The 22,078-nt window shown below is 47.5% G+C and overlaps 1 protein-coding gene across 2 annotated transcripts in view; it reads left to right on the top strand.

Moving 5' to 3' along the window:
- The first annotated feature begins 3,537 nt into the window (after positions 1-3,537).
- The window catches only part of POLRMT (RNA polymerase mitochondrial), a 44,862-nt gene continuing 26,321 nt past the window's right edge, over positions 3,538-22,078 (top strand). Inside the window, exons 1-12 of one of the 2 annotated variants that reach the window (XM_060275334.2) lie at positions 3,538-3,650; positions 5,726-5,821; positions 7,262-7,986; positions 10,304-10,434; positions 11,276-11,462; positions 12,504-12,653; positions 14,525-14,686; positions 16,136-16,306; positions 17,364-17,603; positions 18,468-19,250; positions 20,564-20,686; positions 21,367-21,489. In XM_060275334.2, coding sequence (XP_060131317.2) covers positions 3,605-3,650; positions 5,726-5,821; positions 7,262-7,986; positions 10,304-10,434; positions 11,276-11,462; positions 12,504-12,653; positions 14,525-14,686; positions 16,136-16,306; positions 17,364-17,603; positions 18,468-19,250; positions 20,564-20,686; positions 21,367-21,489 — 2,937 coding nt within the window. In that variant the 5' untranslated portion in view covers positions 3,538-3,604. The remainder of the gene's footprint in view (positions 3,651-5,725; positions 5,822-7,261; positions 7,987-10,303; positions 10,435-11,275; positions 11,463-12,503; positions 12,654-14,524; positions 14,687-16,135; positions 16,307-17,363; positions 17,604-18,467; positions 19,251-20,563; positions 20,687-21,366; positions 21,490-22,078) is intronic. The other variant, XM_088673040.1, reaches the window with a different exon arrangement.

Genomic DNA, 22,078 nt, shown 5'->3' with positions numbered 1-22,078 from the left:
GCTATCTCCGGACTCCGCCTTTAACCTTCCCCTCAGAAACGGCTCAATCCCCACGGCAGCCAATCAGCCGGCGGCTTCTCCGGACGCTCCTAGTTGAAAGCCGCGCCCCCTCTCTTTCGACCAATGGGCCAGCGGGAAGGGCGGGGCAAGGTTTAGCTACCGTCGGGTGGGACGCGAAGGCCCGCCCTTTCGTGACAACGCGGGGCGCTGATAGGGCCGCGAACGTTACGTGCAGGTGGCGCAGCGAATCGGGAAGATCTGCACCCTCCAGATGCGGTTATCTTGGAGATTAACATCTGGAGCATCCTTGGAAATGGTTCAGAAAGAGGGAAAGTAGCCAGGATGCAACGCTCCCCACCTTTATGCTCCGGGTGATTCTGGAATATACTTTTAGGTTGCAAAACCCTTGATTCAGCATAACTTTATTGATTTTGTAAAAAATTCATTTTTGTTTATCACACACACACACATTGTTACATATTATATTTTACTTAATTTATCAATCTAATTTTATTGAATGCACATTTGTATTCTTCCTGAAACATGAAGGGTGGAAATTGGAATCCATGCCTCCAGCCAAGGTCAATTCTACTCATCATCATTAAAACATAATTCCACCAGTTGTATTCCAGTATACACCAGTGCTGCAGCTAAATTGGCTGTCAAGTCAAAGTCAAGAAGGCAAAGTTCTCCTGCCTGTTATTGATTTTATGCTTATCTCTCTCTGCCTCTCAAGGGAGCCAGGTGTTCTGATTAGAGCCAGAGAAATTGCCGCCAGCTTTCTCAGTTGAGCCCTGTTTTTGGAGTGGACCTTTTTCCCTGAAGAGAGGCTCCCCTAGTGTTTTTTTTGTTTAGCACCAGGCAAACAATCTTTCTACTCCCCCGGGCTTAGATACTTTTTAATTATGTGTGGTGGTTGATGCTGGTTTCCCCCACTGCCTTGTTATCACGAAAATATTAGCAAGTGGTGGCACATTTAAGAAGAGTGCCATCAGATGTCAAGGAAATAAACCACTATCTGACTTTTAGAAGACATCTGAAGGCAGCCCTGTTTAGGGAAGTTTTTAACGTTCGATGTTTTATCGTGTTTTTAATATTTGGTTGGAAGCCGCCCGGAGTGGCTGGGGAAAGCCAGCCAGATGGGTGGGGTATAAATAAATTAATAATGATAATGATAATCTTAGAATTTTGAAGTGTCAGGCATAGCTCTAGTGGCTTTAGCCCAAACGTAGCAGAGTTTTCCTGCACAGCGCAGAAGCTAGTTAAGGTGGAAATGACTAGTTGGCTAGAAGCAGAATAACTATTTACAGGATTTATTAAAAGAAAATAAAAGCAGCAGAGTTTCTGCATACAAAGCAAAGCAAAATAAATCCTCTCTGTCTCTCTCTCTCTCCAACCATACGCAGCACTCCTAATCCTAACACCCAACAAGAAACAACTGTGCTAGCATTCCTAGATAACAGAGTTCAGTTCTGGTCGTTAACCAATCAGAGAGTAGTTTCCAGGCCAGGCAGACCTTGGCTTTCTGCCAAGAGTAAATTGACACTGCCTTGAGTTAATTGTGTGAAACAAGAATCTGTAAGTTTCCCATGAGAACCAATTAACAGAAAATGAACAAATAATAATGCAATAGTCATGTTTTCATATACAAGTGGGGGGATTTCCTTGGGGGGGCACTAAGAGACAGGCGGGCAGCAGTCATGGGGCACTGGAGGTGTAAATGACAGACTGAAAACCCATTATCGCTGTATCAAATTCATCAGTTTTGTCAAATTAATTAATTAATTAATAAAACACTGGACTACCTCACAGGGCTGTTGCGCTGTTCTCTCAGCCTTGGCCTGACTCTCCCTGCACCTTGAATTTTATCACTGGGCCTGCACTGCAGGGCTGTTGTAAGCCACTTTCAGCCCCTGCTTTACTCCCTGCAACCTGCAATAAAATGAGGACTGGGCTACACTGCAAGCCATGAGATCATAGCCACACTCTTGAATATTATTACTGCGCCGACCTCGGGATTTGCACATTTGGCCTTGTTATAAGGATTCTGCTGTGTCGTAAATAAAACGAGGTATGCTTCCTTCACTGCTTTATTTTCTGAAATTCTTTTAATTCTCTTAATGGGATATAAATAATAATAAAACAGGAGTTCGGTGGGACCCCCCCCCCAGTGGTCCCCTTGCCTGACCCCTTGCAATGCAGGAATCACAGCCAAATAATCTCTGACAGGCTGGCCGACCTCCGTCGAGCTAATCAATGGAAATATATTGACATCTGAAGGCAGCCCTGTTTGGGGAGGTTTTTAATGCTTGATGTTTTCATTATGTTTTTAGATATGCTGTCAGCGGATCAGAGTGAGTGGGGAAACCCAGCCAGAAGGGTGACGTATAAATAAAATAATAATAATAATAATAATAATAATAATAATGCAGTGGTACCTTGGCTTATGAACACAATTGGTTCCAGAAGTCTGTTCATAAACTGAAGCGTTCATAAACTGAAGCGAACTTTCCCATTGAAAGTAATGGAAAGTGAATTAATCCGTTCCAGATGGGTCTGCGGTGTTCGTAAACCGAATTCATAAACCGAGGTTCCACTGTAATAATAATGGAGAGTGAAGCCCCCTACCAATAATACTAATAATACTACTACTAATAATAATAACGGAGACTGAAGCCTGCTACCCATAATGATAATAATAATCTGTGTAATGCTTATGATATTTTACTCTTGTTAATTATGCTGTTTTAAATGTGCATTTTATATTTGACTTAACTTATCAATGTTTATTTATTTATTTATTTATTTATTGCTAACTTAGTTCGTGTTAAATATGTATTCTGTAGTTGACCTCCTTTTGCAATGTTTTATTTAGAAATAATAAATAACAAGATGAAAGATGAATTTTTTAAAAAAATAATAATTCCAGTGGCACCTTAAAGATTAAATAGCAGCTTTCAAGGCATGAGCTTTCGTGTGTAATACACACTTCGTCAGATACTCTGAAATTTTTGAAATCTTTAAGATAATATTTTAGTTTTATGTTAACTATATTGTTTTGACTGCATACTCTGTATTTGACTTCCTTCAGATTGTTTTATTGATGTTTTAATATTTCGTAAACCGCTTTGAGGTTTTTCTTAAAAAAAATATGAAGCGGTATAGAAATGAAATGAAATAATTAAATAATAATCAAAGGGAAATGAAAAGGAGAGCTAAACCCCAAAATCAAAATACCTCTTTATCTCTCAATATCTCTCTCTACGTATGTTCTAAAACGCGATCCCGGAAATCACCGACACACACATATCGCTAGACCCCTCTTCCTTTCCCCGCCCTTTTTAGCTCTGACGACCACGCTGCTCCCTGCGGCATGCGCCTCCCCCCGCAATGCCTCCTGGGAGTCATAGTTTTCCACCCGCGCGCGCAACCCTCTCCAGCTTACCCGGCTGCGCAAAGCGGGATGCCTATTGGCTGGCGGGGTGGTGGAGGAGGGGGAGGAGGAGAGGAGGAGGAGGAGGAGGAGCAACGCCGCGCCTGCGCAGTTGGGACCAGCCAATGTGGTCTTGGTGGGAGCTGAGATGAGCGGGACTTAGGAGGGGGCATGTCCATGTTGAAGCTGCAGGGGGCGCTGCTGCTGCGGGGCACAGGTAGGCAGTTCAACAGGTGGTGTGGGGAGGGGCAGGGGGGAATCAGGCAGCCCCTCCCCCTACAAACACCCCCCCAAAAAAATTGGGGAGGGGGCTGGGGCCCTATCCCCTCCTATAATATGGGAAGGGGTGGGGTCTTCAGTGGGAGGGCTGGATCTAATTCAGCCTTGACGCTCTTTCTTTCAGGGGCTCCCCCGAATGGAGAGAGTGAAGCCCCCCTACCCATAATTGCATATTGGAGGGGAGGGGGTTGGACCCTTCTTACCATATGGGGGCGGGGGGCGGGATAATAATAATAATAATAATAATAATAATAATAATAATAATATATTATTATTATTTATTATTTGTACCCCGCCCAACTTGCTGGGTTTCCCCAGCCACTCCGGGCGGCTTCCAACAAAGATTTAAAATACATTAAAATGTCACACATTAAAAACTTCCCTGAACAGGGCTGCCTTCAGGTGTCTTCTAAATGTCAGGTAGCTATTTATCTCTTTGACATCTGATGGGAGGGTGTTCCACAGGGCGGGCGCCACCACTGAGAAGGCCCTCTGCCTGGTTCCCTGTAACCCCGCTTCTCGCAGTGAGGGAACCGCCAGAAGGCCCTTGGAGGTGGATCTCCATCTCCAGGCTGAGTGATGGGGGTGGAGACGTTCCTTCAGGTATACTGGGCTGAGGCCACTTAGAGCTTTAAAGGTCAGCACCAACACTTTGAATTATGCTCGGAAACATCCTGGGAAAAGACCAATGTAGGTCTTTCAGGACCAGTGTTATATGGTCTCGGGGGTTGACCCCAGTCACCAGTCTAGCTGCCACATTCTGGATTAGTTGTCATTTCTGGGTCACCTTCAAAGATAGCCCCATGTAGAGCGCATGGCTGTAGTCCAAGCGGGAGATAACCAGAGCATGCACCACTCTGGTGAGACAGTCTGCGGGCAGCGAGGGTCTCATCCTCTGTACCAGATGGAGCTGATAAACGGCTGCCCTGGACACAGAATTGACCTGTGCCTCCATGGACAGCTGTGAGTCCAAAATGACTCCCAGGCTGCGCACCTGGTCCTTCAGGGGCACAGTCACCCCATTCAGGACCTCTACACCAGCTCACCCCCTGTCCCCCCAAAACAGTACTTCTGGCTTGTCAGGATTCAAGGATGAGTCTCAACCCAACTCAGTCCACCCTAAAGAATGGGGGAATTGAAATGTGGGGTGGAGGTCCTTTAGGAGGGGGCCGAAATCCCATCCACACTGCCCCCCCCCCCGACTGAGGGAGATTTATGGCATTATGTAGGCTTGCCACCTTTGTTCGGGCAAAATACAGAGCAGGGGGTGGTTGAGGTGTGTGTTGCGATTGATCCCCCCCCCCCGCCAAATCAGGTGCTGAAGTGACTTCAAAGCAATCCATTTGCAATCTGTTACAGCCCAACAGGGCGGTCCCTCTGGAATCCGTCGCACACAAATGCACACATGGATTTGTAAATCCGTCTCTGCCTAAATGTGTGGCCTTTCGCACACATGTATTTGCAGAGGATCCCTAACTTGGCCTACAGAGAGAGAGAAGTAAGAAAAAAAGAGAGAAGATCCAAAACACATCTGTGAACTGCCCTGAGACGCCTGGGTATAGGGCGGTATATAAATTCAAATAATAATAATAATGCACAAAACTGTATCAACACAGGATGCGTTGCATTTTATACTGAAATACAGGACATTTCTGTATTGTACCGGACAGGTGCCAACCCTATACGTGTGTGTGAAGCCTTCTCTGTCTTGTAATTTGCAGAGGATGATGAAACCCTTTCCCCCTTTACAGTTGCTTCATTGCCCCTTAACCACGGGACTGAATCCATCCCTTTTCCTTCATTTTGTTTGGGCCTTTGTATTTCTTAACAGGAGGTCTCACTCTTATCCGCCACCCCGTAGCCCCCAAAACAAGGGTGGGAATTAAACTTTGTAGTTTGCGGTATGGTGGGAAGCGGACTCATTCTCTCCTCTTTCTGGTTTGGGGGCCCCCTCCCACTTTTTTCCTTCAAGATTCTCCCCCGTTAATGCTCACCCTTTCTGTTGTGTTTCAGAGAGCCTTTGGACCAGAGTGAGGAATTATTCCTCGGCCAGGGCGAAGGAAGAAGCCAGAAAAAGATGGGTGTGTGAGCAAGTAGAGTTGTTGGAAGGTAAGCATATTATTATTACTATTACTATTATTAAACCCTCCCTATTTAACCAGTTCTATTGAGGAAGCTTAAATTATTATTATTATACATTTATTCATACCCCAACTTTTTCCCCAGACAAGGTCTCAAGGCGGCTTACAGAGAACAACTAAAGAAAATCCTTAACATTTGTGTGGCTAAGCAAACACTCTTAGAAGATGCCCCTCTGATCTCTCTCTCTCTCTCTGGTGAAAGCATTGGGTTCCTTTGCTTAGCAAATGAGCAACACACTAAGCACTGAATTTTCTAAAATGAAAATTGGCTCTCCAGAGTTTCCCGATCCTAACTGGAACATTGGAAACGGCAATATCCCAATTGCTTATTTGAAAAAGGGCTGGCATGCTTTTATAATGGCGTGGTCTTCATCAAAAAATATTTTACAACATCGCCTTAGGGCAGTAGTTCTCAAAGGGTGTAGCATAGGCATGTCCAAAGTCCGTTTCAGGGGCCTAATCCGGCCTGCTGGTCGGTTTAATCTGGCCCCTGTGGCACTTTATCTCCCGGGGTAAAATCCTAAAAAGGTCAACAACTCACGGCCCTTCACTTCATCAAATCTGGCCCTCTTTGAAAAAAGTTTGGACACTACTGGTGTAGCAGGAAAGGAAGTGTGGTGGCAAAATTCAAGTACAATCTGTATTATATTTTGGGAATGATTCATGTTCTTATATAGACGCATTGCTTTATACTTTCTGGGTGTCCCATGATAATATTATAAAGTTGTCGTGTTTTGTGTTACAGATCAAGCACTGCTGGGAGTTGTTCTTGTCGTTCTCCAATTTATTTCTTAACAATAAATAATAATAATGGTGTGGCAACTCGCAAATTTGTATTCTGAAATTGTGGCCCAGAGAATAAAGTTTGAGAACCGCTGACTTAGGGCAACGTACAACCCGTTGTTTGGCAATACAGCGGTACCTCGGTTTTTGAACATAATCCGTTCCGGAAGACCGTTTGAGTTCTGAAATGTCCGAAAACCGAAAACTCAGTACGGAAGTCTTAATACGGGAAAACTCAATACGGAAGTCGTGTGTCATGTTCGACTTCCGAGGCGAGTTCGGAAACGGAAGCATTTACTTCCTGGTTTATGGTGTTCAAAGAACAAAATGTTCGAAAATGGAGACTTTCGAAAACCGAGGTGTACCTGTTTGACTATAAACCTAATTCCAAAACTTTTTGACTAGAACACAGTCTCCCACCATCAGCAAAAATATGCACTCAATTGATTACAACCCCGCCATCAAAGTGATGCGTTTTCATCCCAGATGTTATTTGTCTGGGGGTTGTAGTGCGGACACACTCATTTTCCGCAACTTATTCCGTAGTATTTAGAGATGTTTTCTTTAACTCGGCGTGCCGCGTTACCCGACGATTTAGCTCTTCCTTTCCTTTACTCCCCTGCAGTGCTGGAGGCGAGAGTGCAGCAGCTGAAGGCCGAAAATGTATCAGAGGCGGCGATCAGCGAGGTCCAATGTCCTCGCCTGCGCAAGTTCGGCTCCCTCCCTCCCGCCCCACGGAAAACGGCCGCTGCCAGCTCGGCCCGGAACGAGAGTGCCCTGAAACGCGAGGAAAAGACCCAGCCTAGCCGCTGGATCGAGAAGTTGAAGAAGGAGAAGTCGATGAAGCACAAACGTCTTCTGAAACTGGAGGCCAAACTCTCAGCTGCCGTCCCGGGTGACGTGGCCCGGCCCGGCATGGAATGGATTGGGCGTGGCGCAAAAGACGAGGCTTTCTCCCTGAGGTCTCCCGCTAAAGAAACCCGGGCGAAGCTCAAGGGGCGAGCGTCTAATGCGCAGCAGTCCAGCATGGCCAACGACGGCCAGCCGAACAGGATGGCCAAAGTCTCGGTTGGGACGCAGTCTCGAGATCCTTCCGGGAGCTGCGAGGAATCGGGGGAGCCCTTTCGGGTCTGGGACACCGCCGAGGGGACACCGCCCCTGGACGATGAAGACGAGAACCGGCACATGAACGTCAAGCTGAGCATTTTGTCCTATCTGGACGCCTGCCTCTTTCTCGGTCAGCCCGAGAGGGCCCACAAGTGCCTGATGTTCTATCACCGCTCCCATGCCCGGAGGAAGCGGCTTGACATCCGAATGTACAATCTCGTTATGCAAGGGTACGCTAAGAAGGTAAGGAGATTTGCATCCCTTCTTGCAGAGGTTGTGCCAGTGTGGATAAAAATCAATTATTATTTTTTAAAAATAAAAATAAAATCGGATCTTTTTGATTTAAATTGGATTTTTTTGGTTTGAATCAGATTTTTAAAATAAAATGCTTTGTTTGGGAAAAATCTTTGTAAAAATTTTCTCTTTAAGTTACATTATAGTCCAAAGGCTATTCATCAGGAAATAAGGCTTTGTTTTAAGTTTTTCATGTGTGCTAAAACTCAGTCTAAGTTGTGTGGTTTTAAAAAAAAGTTTGACCACATCAGTTAACAAACATGATTACATATGCTATAATGTTATTCCTTTAGTCAAATAAATTGTTTAAACTGTTATTAAGGAAATGATTATTTTTCTCCTTCCAATAAAGTACAGCAGAAAAGTTGTCCAAATATAAATAGTTAACTTGTTAAACCTCACAATGATTGCATAATCATTCTGCCCATCGTTCTGCCCGGACACTGAGGTCCAGCGCCAAGGACCTTCTGGCGGTTCCCTCGCTGCGAGAAGCCAAGTTACAGGGAACCAGGCAGAGGGCCTTCTCGGTAGTGGCACCCACCCTGTGGAATGCCCTCCCACCAGAGGTCAAAGAGAACAATTACCAGACCTTTAGAAGGCATCTTAAGGCAGCCCTGTTTAGGGAAGCTTTTAATGTTTGATGGATTTCTGTATTTTGGTGTTTTGTTGGAAGCCGCCCAGAGTGGCTGGGGGAACCCGGCCAGATGGGCGGGGTATAAATAATAAATTGTTGTTGTTGTTGTTATTATTATTATTATTATTATTATTATTATTATTATTATCTGTCTATGTATTTCTAATAGTACAGTGGTGCCTCGACTTACAAAGGCGATCCGTTTCGCGGTGTTCTTTGTAAGTCGAAACCTTTGGATGTCGAAGCGTCCATTTTGCGCATGCGCGAACCGCGATTTTGCGCTTTGCACATGTGCAGACCCCGCACGCCGCTTCTGCACAGGCGCAGAACGCGCGTGGGGCGAAAAGACTTCCGAATTTGCCCACTTTGTAAGTCGAAACCTTCGGAAGTCGAGGTACCACTGTATAAGCAAATGAGTAATTTTTGATAGAACTGTAAAAACTAATCTGAAAATTTATGATTCCAAAAATGAAGCCTTCCTCTGCTTGTAAATATTAAGATTATACCAGCAAGAATGAGTCATTCTGTTAAAAAAGAGAGAGATTTAAATCAAGCCTTACTGACTAGTAATTTAAATCAAGTCTTACTGACTAGTGATTTAAATCGATTTGATTTAAATCGATTTGATTTAAATCAAATCCACCCTGGGTAGTGCAGATCGCTCCGGAGTTTGGCCTTGCAAAGTAGCTGATCAAGAGATTATTTTATACATTGGTACCTTTGGCTTTCGAACGTAATCCGTTCTGGAAGACCGTTCGATTTCCGAAACGTTCAAAAACCAAAGCACAAAGGGCAGTCTGCAAATTCAATTGAGAAAAAGCACTCAGCAGAAGCCATTCGACTTCCGAAATGTGTTTGAAAACGGAAGCGTTTACTTCTGGGTGTTCTGCGTTCGAGTTCTGAAACGTTCGTCAATGGACACGTTCGAGAACTGAGGTACCACTCTATACTGTTTGGGCCAATGCAGAACATTACAGAAATATTTCACATTTCATGACTCATTCGTGGATTTTAAATTTTAATGCAATGGTGGTTTTTTTAAAACTTTGCTTAAATCAGAAAACCATCGTGCCGTCTCGACGGTTTTCAGACGGAAAAAGGAAAATATGAAACGCACAATTTTGTAAAATTAATGAGCAATTAGGAAGACAATGGACCGGTTCTAACACAATGCTAAAACCATATAGCATGGGTAGGCAAACTAAGGCCCAGGGGCAGGATCTGGCCCAATCGCCTTCTCAATCGGCCCACGGATGGTCTGGGAACCAGTGTGTTTTTACATGAGTAGAATGTGTCCTTTTATTTAAAATGCATCTCTGGGTTATTTGTGGGGCATAGGAATTCGTTCATCCCCCCCCCTTCAAAATATAGTTTGGCCCTTCCATAAGGTCTGAGGGACAGTGGACCGACCCCCTGCTGAAAAAGTTTGCTGACCCCTGCCATATAGCTTAGTGCTACGCAAATGATCTCAGACGAGTAACAGGCTCACACTTCTCATGCAAGGAGTTGGTTGGAAGAATTCACTCGAAGTGAAGGGCTTTGTAGCTCAGCAGAAAACATCTGCCTCGAATGCAGATAAGCAACAAGTCCTGGTCCTGGTTTGAGTCACCTGTCCTTTCTTTCTCCCCTTAGGGCCTCCTGACACAGGTTGGCAAACTCTTCCACCTCCTCGAGGAAGTTGGCTTGAGGCCCAACGCGGACTCTTACGCCATTGCGCTCGCTTGCATGGGGCAGCACGGGGCGTCTCACAACATCATCTCCAGGTGTTACTCTTCTCATTGGTCCCTTCTTACTCAGCGACAGCAGTGATGCAGTGGTTAGAGCGTTGGGCTGTGGCCTGGGTTCGAATCCCCACTCTGCCATGAAGCTCACTGGGTGACCTTGGGCCAGTCGACACTCTCAACCTAACCCACCTACCGGATTAAATGAGGACTAGGACTCGGGAGACCAGGGTTTGACTCCCCCACTATGGCCATGAAGCTTTCAGGGATGGGGGGGGGCATTGGGGGGCCGGTCACCGCCTCTCCACCTAACCTACCTGACAGGTGTGCAGTTGACTGAAGGGGGCCACGTACACCATCTTGAGCTCCTTGAGAGAAAACGTGATATACAGATATCTTTCTATAGACATAGAAATGCAGGGTGTCGTCACGCTGCGCAAGCCAATGGGATTAGCAAGCTTCTCTGTCATCCCTACTCCTGTAGAAGGAGGAGGGGGGTTAGTGCTTGTGCCAGGAGATACATGGGGGACTTGAATAATAACATTCACTTCTCCATTTCCCATAAACCAACTCCACCCCCCACCCCCCCAGTCTTCAAACCCTGTTACCACAAGTTCATTTTCCTTACTGTGCATAAAGTCCAGAAGGGGTTTCCAATCATTCATAAATTGCCAGCGGTGATTTCTCTCTTAGTTATAAGCATGTCAACTTTGCCGTCTCAGCCAAAGCTATATAATTTTGATAGCCGTTGTTTGGTAGTCGGTAACGACGGGTCTCCGCAAGGGGAATGGGAGGGGGCCGCTGTCTTCGGACCCTGCTGACCCCCAAGTCTCTTTCTCTGCCGTTCCCTCCTCTCCCGGCACCACCACCCCGACCTCCACAGATGCCTTCAGCAGTTTAAGGAAGACGGCTTTCAAGTGGAGGACCTCTTCCAGGACTCTGGGTTCGAGGAAGACTGGAGGAAGATGGTGTTGAAAGCCGTCCAGATGGTTGTGGAAGACTTCCAGCCCCCGCCTCCTCGCCCTCCCGAAATCTGCACGGTTCCCCTACTCCAGGACTTCTACATGAAGGTAATAATAATAATAATAATAAACTCCCAATTTGCTTTTGAAGCTGAGAAGATGCCCTCCCCCTTCCAGGCCTAAATAACTACTACTACTACTACTACTACTACTACTACTAATTGCTTATACCCCACTGGTTTCCCCAGACACTCTGGGCGGCTTCCAACAGAATATTAAAAACACGATAAAACATTCAACATTAAAAACTTCCCTAAACAGGACTGCCTTCAGATGTCTTCTAAAAGTCAGATTTATTTCCTTGACATCTGATGGGAGGGCATTCCACAGGGCAGGCGCCACCACCGAGAAGGCCCTGTGCCTGGTTCCCTGTAACCTCACTTCTCACAGGGAGGGAACCGCCAGAAGGCCCTTGGGAGCTGGAGCCCGGTGCCCAGGGTGCAGACGCTCTTTCAGGAATACAGGGCCAAGGCCGTTTAGGGCTTTCAAGGTCAGCACCAACACTTTGAATTGTGCTCGGAAATGTCCTGTGAGCCAATGTAGGTCTTTCAAGACCTGTGTTCTATGGTCCCGGTGGCCGCTCCCAGTCCCCAGTCCAGCTGCCACATTCTGGATTAGTTGTAGTTTCTGGGTCACCTTCAAAGGAAGCCCCACGTAAAGCAAATTGCAGTAGTCCAAGCGAGAGACAGCCAGAGCATGTACCACTCTGGTGAGACAGTTTACGGGCAGGGAGGATCTCATCCTGTGTACCAGATGGTGCTGGTAGACAGCTGCCCTGGACACAGAATTGACCTGCGCCTCCATGGACAGCTGTGAGTCCAAAATTACTCCCAGGCTGCACACCTGGTCCTTCGGGGGTACGGTTACCCCATTCAGGACCAGGGAGTCCTCCACACCTGCCTGTCCCCCCAAACAGTGGATCCTCCAGCCCCAGAGGTTAGTAAACGAAGGGGATAAGGAACACAGACAGGAGAGGACTCTGCTGCCTCAATGCCCCTCGACTGCTGAGCGGCACTCATCTGTGCCAAACGCCTCCGGGCCCCCCTTGGAGCCCTGCCCAACCCCGCCTCCTTTTCTTTTTTGCCCCAGGGGAAGCCCGTCTCCTATCCCAAGCTCGATTTCACGGCGCAAGAGTTTAGGGACCAGTTCAGGAAGCAGCTGGAGATGGAGGCGTCAGACATGGTCACCATCGACTCCGTGGAGGCAGCCAAGCCCTTGACGGAGGAGGCCAGTAATGCGGTAAAAGACGACGAGAGAGGGGAAAGAATTTGAACCGTTAAAACGGAAGGGGGGGTCAAACAGTGTTGGTATTTTGTAAGGTTGGATACTTACCATGGAATGGTCTCGGTGGTGGGGTACACATTTTTATTCTTATTTATTTATGGTTTTTGTTGTTGTTTAGTTGTGCCCGACTCTTTGTGACCCCATGGACCATAGCACGCCAGGCACTCCTGTCTTCCACTGCCTCCCGCAGTTTGGTCAAACTCATGTTCGTAGCTTCGAGAACACTGTCCAACCATCTCGTCCTCTGTCGTCCCCTTCTCCTAGTGCCCTCAATCTTTCCCAACATCAGGGTCTTTTCCAGGGAGTCTTCTCTTCTCATGAGGTGGCCCAAGTCTTGGAGCCTCAGCTTCAGGATCTGTCCTTCCAGTGAGCACTCAGGGCTGATTTCCTTAAGTATGGATAGGTTTGATCTTCTTGCAGTCCATGGGACTCTCAAGAGTCTCCTCCAGCACCAAAATTCAAAAGCATCCATTCTTTGTCAATCAGCCTTCTTTATGGTCCAGCTCTCACTTCCATACATCACTACTGGGAAAACCATAGCTTTAACTATATGGACCTTTGTTGACAAGGTGATGTCTCTGCTTTGTCAAAATAAAATAATAAGAATAAAACAAATATTAAAAAAGAATGAAAGAGAGGGAAATTAAAACTGAGAACATTTTGGCAAGGGGGGCAGGTTGAAACTGGGGAGGCCCCTCAGTCCTCTTCTGACTAAACCAGGGTATCCTAAGGAAGAAAAAGACCCGGGCTTGTTCTGGTAGGCCATGTTGCAAGCTACCAGCAGAGCTTAGCCCGGGGGGGGGGGGAGAACCACCAGATCTAGCACCTTGTTGTGCCAAATGGTCGGGTGATCTGGAGCAGAAGTGTGGAAGCCTGGGTGGATAAAAATCAATTATTTATATTCATTCATATTTTAAATAATATTTATTTAAAAATGGATTTTTTTATTTAAATTGGATTTTTTTCCCATTTAAATTTTTGGAGGAAAATTCTTTCTAAAGATTTTCTCGTTAAGTTACATTATAGTCCAAAGGCTAATCATCAGAAAATAAGGATTTGTTTTAAGTTTTTCATGTGTGCTAAAACTCAGTCTAAGTTGTGTGGGTTTTTTTTAAAAAAAGTTTGACCACATCAGTTAACAAACATGATTACATATGCTATAATGTTATTCCTTTAGTTTAATGAATTGTTTAAATTGTTATTAAGGAAATAATCATCTTTCCCTTTTCAATAAAGTACAGCAGAAAAGTTGCCCGAATCTAAACAGTTAACTTACTAAACCTCACAGTGATTTCATAATTAGCTGTCTGTGTATTTCTAATTGGATAACCAAATCAGTAATTTTTTGATGCAACTGTAAAAACTACTCTGAAGATTTATTATTCCAAAAACAAAAATCTTCATCTGGTTGTAAATATTAAGATGATACCAGCAAGAATGAGTCTTTCTGTAAAAACACACACGATTGAAACCAAGTCTTACTGACTAGTGATTTAAATTGTGATTTAAATCGATTTGATTTAAATCGATAATCCACCCTGCCATGATGCCAGCTACTGGTGGAGATTAGCCGGGAGGGAGAAACCTTGAGATCTAGCACCTTGTTGTGCCAAAGCCCATTCCTTCCTGCTCTCCGTCTTTAAACATTTGTCTTGGGCAGGGGCTGATTGGAGTTGTAGTTTGCGGCCGGCTTGCTGCTACAGTGCCCCAAAGCGGCAGGCCGCCTACCCTCCTCTCTCCGCAGCCCTGGGAATATGCCGCTTAATGCCCCATGGTTGTGACGATGACGATGATGGAGCTTTCTTTATGGTTTTGCTCATGCACAGCGGAGCCTGCTGTCCGTCCTCCGCAGCCGCTGGCACGCATCTCTCCTCCAGAGCCTGCAAGAGTCCAAGTTGCACATGGCACAACGGAAATCGGGGAAACTAAACCTCTACCCCTTCCTCTGCGTGCTGAAAGACGAAGAATACGTGGACATCCTCATGCGGGTAAGAGGGTATCCCCCCCCCCCATAATTTTTATTCAATTTCCTGCCTTGTTAGAATATTCTTTTAAACAACCTTAAAATATCAACGACTTCCCTTCTACTCTTTACACGGTTCATTTTTCGTAACGTAAATCCCTGCGTATTTTACATCAACTGCTAAGCCATTCGGTATTCCGTTGTTTCTATTGAGATAATAGTCCGTAATTGGCTAATTATCGATAACACAGCTTTGTGAGACAGAAAGATAGCAGAGAAATCTGCCTGCAAAATTTTTTAGCTGCGTAGCAGACATTGCAAAAATACTCGCCCAGTACGCTCCGTCACAAATGTCGAGCCTCTGTTTCAAAAACCCAGAAACTTTTCCTCCCAAGTTCAGATCACATTCCGTAGCAGCGAAAGCTTCATCCGACTTTCTGTGCCTGTGAAATAACTCACTCCTTAAAACAAAGATTTATTGCTTAGGGCAGCTCAGCCTAGTGAGTTCATCTCGGCTGGAAGCTGCGACACGAACAGAATACAATAAACATATACAGCATTCTCATATAACAGAAAAAAATACAATAGCACACACAGGTACTTCCTGTTTACATGGGCACATCACAGGACCCCGTGATCCAGGATGATTTGCTGAGCTATTAACCCTCTCAGCTCACAGTTTCATCTATCAAAACTTAATTTACTCCTATAGCTCGAGGCTCAGGTGGCCTCATTGGCCTGGAGTGCCTTCCATCATCTTCGGCTAGTGGCCCAGCTACACCCCTATCTGGACAGGGGTGGCCTAACTCCTGTTGTCTATGCTCTGGTAACCTCAAGGTTAGATTACTGCAATGCGTTAGACGTAGGGCTGCCTTTGAAGACGGTTCGGAAACTTCAGCCGGTGCAGAATTCAGTGGCCAGGTTGCTCACCGTTTGAACATGTTACAGTTTGAACATATTACCCCAATCCTGGTCCGACTGCACTGGCTGCCAATTAATTTCCAGGCCCAATTCAAAGTGCTGGTTTTGGCCTATAAAACCTTAAACAACTCAGGACCGCAACACCTCAAGGACCGCCTCTTTCCATATGAACCTACCCGGACCCTGAGATCACCTTCTGAGGCCCTCCTTCGTTTGCCTCCTCCTTGAGAGGTCTGGAGAGTGGGAACACGAGAACGGGGCCTTCTCTGCAGTGGCTCCCTGTCTCTGGAATGCTCTCCCCAGGGAAGTTCGCTTGGCGCCTTCATTACACACCTTTAGGCGCCAGGCAAAAAAGGTTCCTTTTTAACCAGGCCTTTGGTTGACCTGATTTACACCCTCTGCCCTTTTAAAATGTGTTTTTGGTGGTGGTGGGGGTTATTGGGTTGTCGATTTTATTTTTATTATGCATTTTGTGGTTTTATATCTGGGGTTTTATTCTGTGAACCGGTATGTAAATTCAATAAATAAAGCAATAACCTCCTTTCTCCTCCAGAGCCTCAACAACATGTCGCCGCAAGGGGAGTCTCTCCTGGTCCTAGCGAAGGAACTGGGCTCCAAAGTCTACAGCAAGTTCATCCTGAAGAAGAAATCCAGGAGCAACTTGGTGGAGAAGATCCAGAGGCTATACGACAAATATGTGCAGCTGCTCGCAAAGGACACTCAGGTAAGCGCCGGCGCCTACACGCCGCCGGTCTTGCTCAACCAAGTCTTCCAAATTCCTTCCTTCCTTTCCGTGACATTTATATCCCGCCTCCCCTCCCAAGACACATGGTTCTCCTCTTTCCCTTTTTGCCCTCACGACAACCCTGGAAGGTAGGTTGGGCTGAGAGTGAGCGACTGGCCAAAGGTCGCCTGGTGAAAGCTTCACGGCCGAGCGGGGATTCGAACCCGAGTCTCTCCCAGTCATAATCCAGCCTAAGAAAATATCCAGCCCTGTAACATAGACTCTCAGTGTTCATCTTACAGTTTTGTTTTGTAGTGTTACGGCTTACATTTAATGGAATGTTTTCGTCTGCTGGAATAATTTCCAACAACAACAACAACAATTTATTATTTACACCCCACCCATCTGGCTGGGCTTCCCCAGCCACTCTGGGCGTCTCCCAACAGAATATTTAGAACACCATAAAACACCAAACATTAAAAAACTTCCATGAACTTCCTTCAGATGTCTTCTAAAAGTCAGTTGTTTATTTCCTTGACATCTGATGGGAGGGCGTTCCACAGGGTGGGTGCCACTACCAAGAAGGCCCTCGGCCTGGTTCCCTGTTACTTCACTTCTCGCAGGCAGGGAACCGCCAGAAGGCCCTCCCTCGGAGCTGGACCTCAGTGGACTCAGTGGAAGGCTGGACGATGGGGATCGAAACGCTCCTTCAGGTATACTGGGCCAAGGCCATTTAGGGCTTTCAAGGTCAGCACCAACACTTTGAATTGTGCTTGGAAATGTCCTGATAGCCACTGTAGGTCTTTCAGGACCGGTATTATATGGTCTCGGCGGCCGCTTCCAGTTCCCAGTCTAGCGGCCGCATTCTGGATTAATTGCAGGTTCCAAGTCACCTTCCAAGGTAGCCCCACAGAGAGCGCATGGAAGGAGTCGAAGCGGGAGATAACCAGAGCATGCACCGCCGATAAACATCGGCCGCACACACGCAATAACAAACAAACAAATACAACCTGGGACAGCAGTCGCCTCTAACTTTGAGCCCTTCCTTTCCCCGCAGCTGGACGGTTACCTGCCTCGCGAGTACTGGGAGAAGCTGGCGGCCGAGCACGGCTGCAGCCCTGCGCTGGTGTGCAAGGAGCACCCCTGGCCCCACGCGCTTCTCGTGCAGCTGGGCTTGCACCTGGTGGAGCTGCTGGTGCAGGTGCTGAAGATGGAGAGCAACCTCTTGAACCCGGGACTGGAGCAGAAGCTCATCCCTGTCCTCTACCACGTCTACTCCTTCCGCAGCGGCCGCCAGGTAGGGGGACACGGATGGGGCAAGGACCATAGCTGCCAAGTATCCCGTATTCGCCGGGAAACCCCCTTTTTTCCTACCGTTTCCCGGCAGTCTCCCGTATAGGTTTTTATCCCGTTATTCTCCCTTAAATCCGCTTCTGACGGCGGCCATTTTTCTGGTGCTGCTTTGCCCTTCTATGGGCACCAGAAAATGCCGGCGCCGGAAGTCGCTTTTACGCGTTTCCGGTCATGTGTAGAAGCGACTTCCGGCGCCGGCACCGCCATTTCCTGGTGCCCATAGAAGGGCAAAGCGCCACCGGAAGTTGCGTCTAAGCAACGTCCGGTGTCGCGGGCTGCCGGTCCCGGATTTTTCCGCCCAGGACTTGGCAGGTATGGCAAGGACCCGCCAGTTGCAAATTAGCAGCGGCCAGGATGGAACCTTTGCTTGCAACGGACTGGAAACTGGGGTCAGGGGGTGGAACCTCCTGGGGCCCGCGTGGTAGTGGTGGGCAGGGGCAAAAGTGGGTGGGGCAACAAAGGTGGCCTTTGGACAGGAGACTGCATTGTACCAGTGATGTAAAATTTCTGGAAATTTGGAAGCTCAGAAAAAACTCGGGTTTCCCCCCAGAAAACAGAATTTTTGGGGGGGAAACAGAATTTTTCGGAAAAAATGAAAGAATGTTACATTAGGACTTCTTTTTTTTTTCCCAGATTGAAAGTCATTCTGTTACTTTAGAAACATAAAATATATCTATGGAAAAAATACTGTTGTTTTTTTAAAAAAATTGGGCTCCAAAGAATAGGGGTCGTCTTATACATTGGGAGGGGGGGCGTCTTATTACACGGGGGAAATAATGTAAGCGATAATTTCTCCCTCCTCCTGCAGGTAGGCTTCGTCAGGCCACACCCCCTGTTCACCCGCCTTCTCATGGAGGCCACCGAGACCACCCTGACGTTCGACTCCTTCGTCATCCCCATGCTCTGCCCGCCCATCCCCTGGGTGGCCACGCACTTTGGCGCCTATGTCTTCGCCCCGACCAAGCTCATGCGCTACGTGGAAGGGGCGACGCAGCACCAGCTTTTGCTGGACCGCTCCCCGCGCAGCAGCCTCTACCCCATCATGGATGCCCTGAACCAGCTGGGCAACTGCCCCTGGAAGGTCAACCAAGCCGTCTTGGACGTGATCATCTCTATCTTCAATGACAAGGGCAACGAGAAGCTGGATGTCCCTCCGCCTCCCTCGGAAGCCCCCCAGCCCGCCGTGCACTCCCCCGACGGGGCCGCGCTGAGCAAGGTGGCCCTCCGGCGGGAGGCGGCTCGGTGCCGCAAGAAGGCCACCGAAATGTACAGCCTTCGGATGGACGCCCTCTACAAGCTCTCCATCGCCAAGCACATGAGCGGCCGGGTCTTCTGGTTCCCGCACAACGTGGACTTCCGGGGGAGGACCTATCCTTGCCCTCCCCACTTCAACCACCTCGGCAGTGACCTCACGAGAGCCATTCTGCTCTTCGCCGAGGGGCGACCCCTGGGCCCGCACGGCCTCGACTGGCTGAAGGTCCACCTCGTCAACCTCACGGGGCTGAAGAAGAAGGAGAGCCTGCGGGGCAGGCTGGCCTACGCCAACGAAATCATGGAGGACGTCTTGGATTCGGCGGACCGTCCCCTGACGGTGGGTCAGCGGGGGGGGGGGGCGAGTGCCGGGTCCGTTGCGGGCTGGAATTGGTCCGATCCAGGCGACACAGAGACCTTGGGGGAGACCCATCTTGTACCCGGAGACCAGTAAAAATGATAAAATACTGTTTTGGTATAGGTCACCCCTGATTATAGACTGTGCCCCTAAAACGAGATCTTGAAAGGCAGGGGTAGGCAACTTAAGGTCCGGGGGCTGGATGCGGCCCAATTGCCTTCTCAATCTGGCCCGCGGACGGTCCGGGGATCAAGGTGTTTTTCCATGAGTAGAATGTGTCCTTTTATTTAAAACTAGCTGACCCGGCCACGCGTTGCTGTGGTTTTTTTTGCCCCCAACAACGCTCAGTCAAGCGGTTACGGAGAAAAGTGTCGAACGGAATTTCACGATTTTTACATTTTTATATATATAGATACCGTATAAATTTGCTTGTGATGTTCTGGGTGGTTTTGTGGGAAAATGCAGATTTATATACTTCCTTTTGCAATAACCCCCCCCCCCCCAAACAACAACAACAACAACAACAACAACACGCCAATAGTTACAGAAATCGCATGCATAAATAGACTTGATATGAACGTTTTTAGGGTCTTTAGGGTAAAGGGCAGGTAATAAATTAAGATGATTGGGATGTTTGGTGATAGAGCAATAAGGATTGCCTCTTTCTGTGGAGGGAAAATGGCCAGTATCCATTGATAGACTTCTCCTCCTCCATCAGTTTGCCCAGCCCTCTTTAAAAGTCAGTGCACATCGCTGCCTCTTGTGGAAGGGAGTTCCATAGTTCAACAGTTTTCTTCTTTAGGCGTCCACAGGTCCGAGCTTTACGGGAGAGGGAGAATTAACTTTAATCCATCTCCTTTCTCCACGCCATTGTGCAGAATTTTCTTAAGTTTCTAGTCCTGTGTAAATCTCCCAGTCAGTTTAACCCTTTCCTCGCCTTACTAGCACTTACTAGCCTCAACTAGCACCAGGGCCTTCTTAACACTGGCTCTGCCCTGGTGGAACACTCTGTCTCCTGAGACCAGGGCCCTGCGGGACCTGATTTCTTTCCGCAGGGCCTGTAAGACAGAGTTGTTCTGCCTGGCCAACCTGATCCCATCCCCCATTTCTCCCTTTTCCTTCCGTATGCGGCTGCATTTTAATTTTAATTTTAATGCATTTAATCTTCTTAAGTTATATTTTAATCAGTTGTTTTATATCTAGTTTTAGCCGCCCTGAGCCCAGTCTTGGCTGGGGAGGGCGGGGTATGAATAAATAAATTTTATTATTATTATTATTATTATTACTCTTGCCAGGGCCGGAAGTGGTGGATGAGCACGGACGAGCCATGGCAGGCTTTGGCCTGTTGCATGGAGATCGCCAAGGCCACCAGAGCCCCGAACCCTGCCGAGTACGTCTCCCATTTCCCTGTCCATCAGGTACGTATTTGGAGAGGGGGCCGCCTCTCCCCTCAAAATGCTCTTTATCCCATTCTGTTCACGGGTTGGAAGTAAAGTCGTACATTGGATCCCGAATGCCTTGCAAGTCAAACGTTTTGGCTCCCGAACGCCGCAAGCCTGGAAGTGAGTGTTCTGGTTTGCAAACGTTCTTTGGAACCCGAACGTCCAACAAGGGTTTCACGGGTTCCGATTGGCTGCAGGAGCTTCCTGCAGCCAATCGGAAGCCGTGCCTTGGTTTCTGAACGTTTCCGGAAGTCGAGTGGCCTTCCGGAACGGATTCTGTTTGACTTCCGAGGTACGACTGTATCTCAATGTGACACATGCTGTAACCCAAAACAATGCAAGCTCCAAGAATATTCATGCAGTCTCAAATCAATCTTGGAGAGAGAGATACCTAGCAGGGCTCCTCTTGTTGACGTATGTTTTATGAGAGAAAAGTGGAACCTCCAGAGTCAGGGGCAGTCTACCTGCAATTCCTAAACGCTGAGGACCAGGAACATGCAAAGTGGGGGAGCTGTTGCCTGAAGTCTGAGTTTCCCACACATGAATCAATTTGATCCAGCAGGGTTCCTTTCCATCCATCCATATATGTATATTTTTAAAAAATTACGACCGCCACCACCATCTGATTCCCTTTGCGCCTTTTCCCTCCTCCCCAGGACGGCTCCTGCAACGGGCTGCAGCACTACGCGGCGCTCGGGCGGGACATCATGGGTGCCACCTCGGTGAACCTTTCCCCTTGCGACGTTCCGCAAGATGTCTACAGCGGGGTGGCTCAGAAGGTAAGCACTTGGCTCCCGGGCACTCCCACTGCGGAAAAGCCTTTCGAGTTGTCCGAATGCACGCCCTGAACTTGGATCCTTGAGGAAACGATGCCTTATGAGGAACAGCTTAGGGAGCTGGGTATGTTTAGCCTGGAGAAGAGAAGGTTAAGGGGTGATATGATAGCCATGTTCAAATATATGAAAGGATGTCATATAGAGGAGGGAGAAAGGTTGTTTTCTGCTGCTCCAGAGAAGCGGACACGGAGCAATGGATTCGAACTACAAGAAAGAAGATTCCACCCAAACATTAGGAAGAACTTCCTGACAGTAAGAGCTGTTCGGCAGTGGAATTTGCTGCCAAGGAGTGTGGTGGAGTCTCCTTCTTTGGAGGTCTTTAAGCAGAGGCTTGACAGGCATATGTCAAGAATGCTTTGATGGTGTTTCCTGCTTGGCAGGGGGTTGGACTGGATGGCCTCTTGTGGTCTCTTCCAACTCTATGATTCTATGGGGTCCCTTCCACCTCTTAAGATTCTATGATTCAGCAGAGCAGAAGTTAGGCTTTGGTTGCAAGTTGTTGCCATGTCGTTTTCAACACCGTGTGGCTGTG

Source organism: Zootoca vivipara, chromosome 6 (assembly GCF_965207765.1).
Source record: "Zootoca vivipara chromosome 6, rZooViv2.hap1.1, whole genome shotgun sequence".
Classification (NCBI taxonomy): Eukaryota; Metazoa; Chordata; class Lepidosauria; order Squamata; family Lacertidae; genus Zootoca; species Zootoca vivipara.
This window is presented reverse-complemented; position numbering and strand designations above follow the sequence as displayed.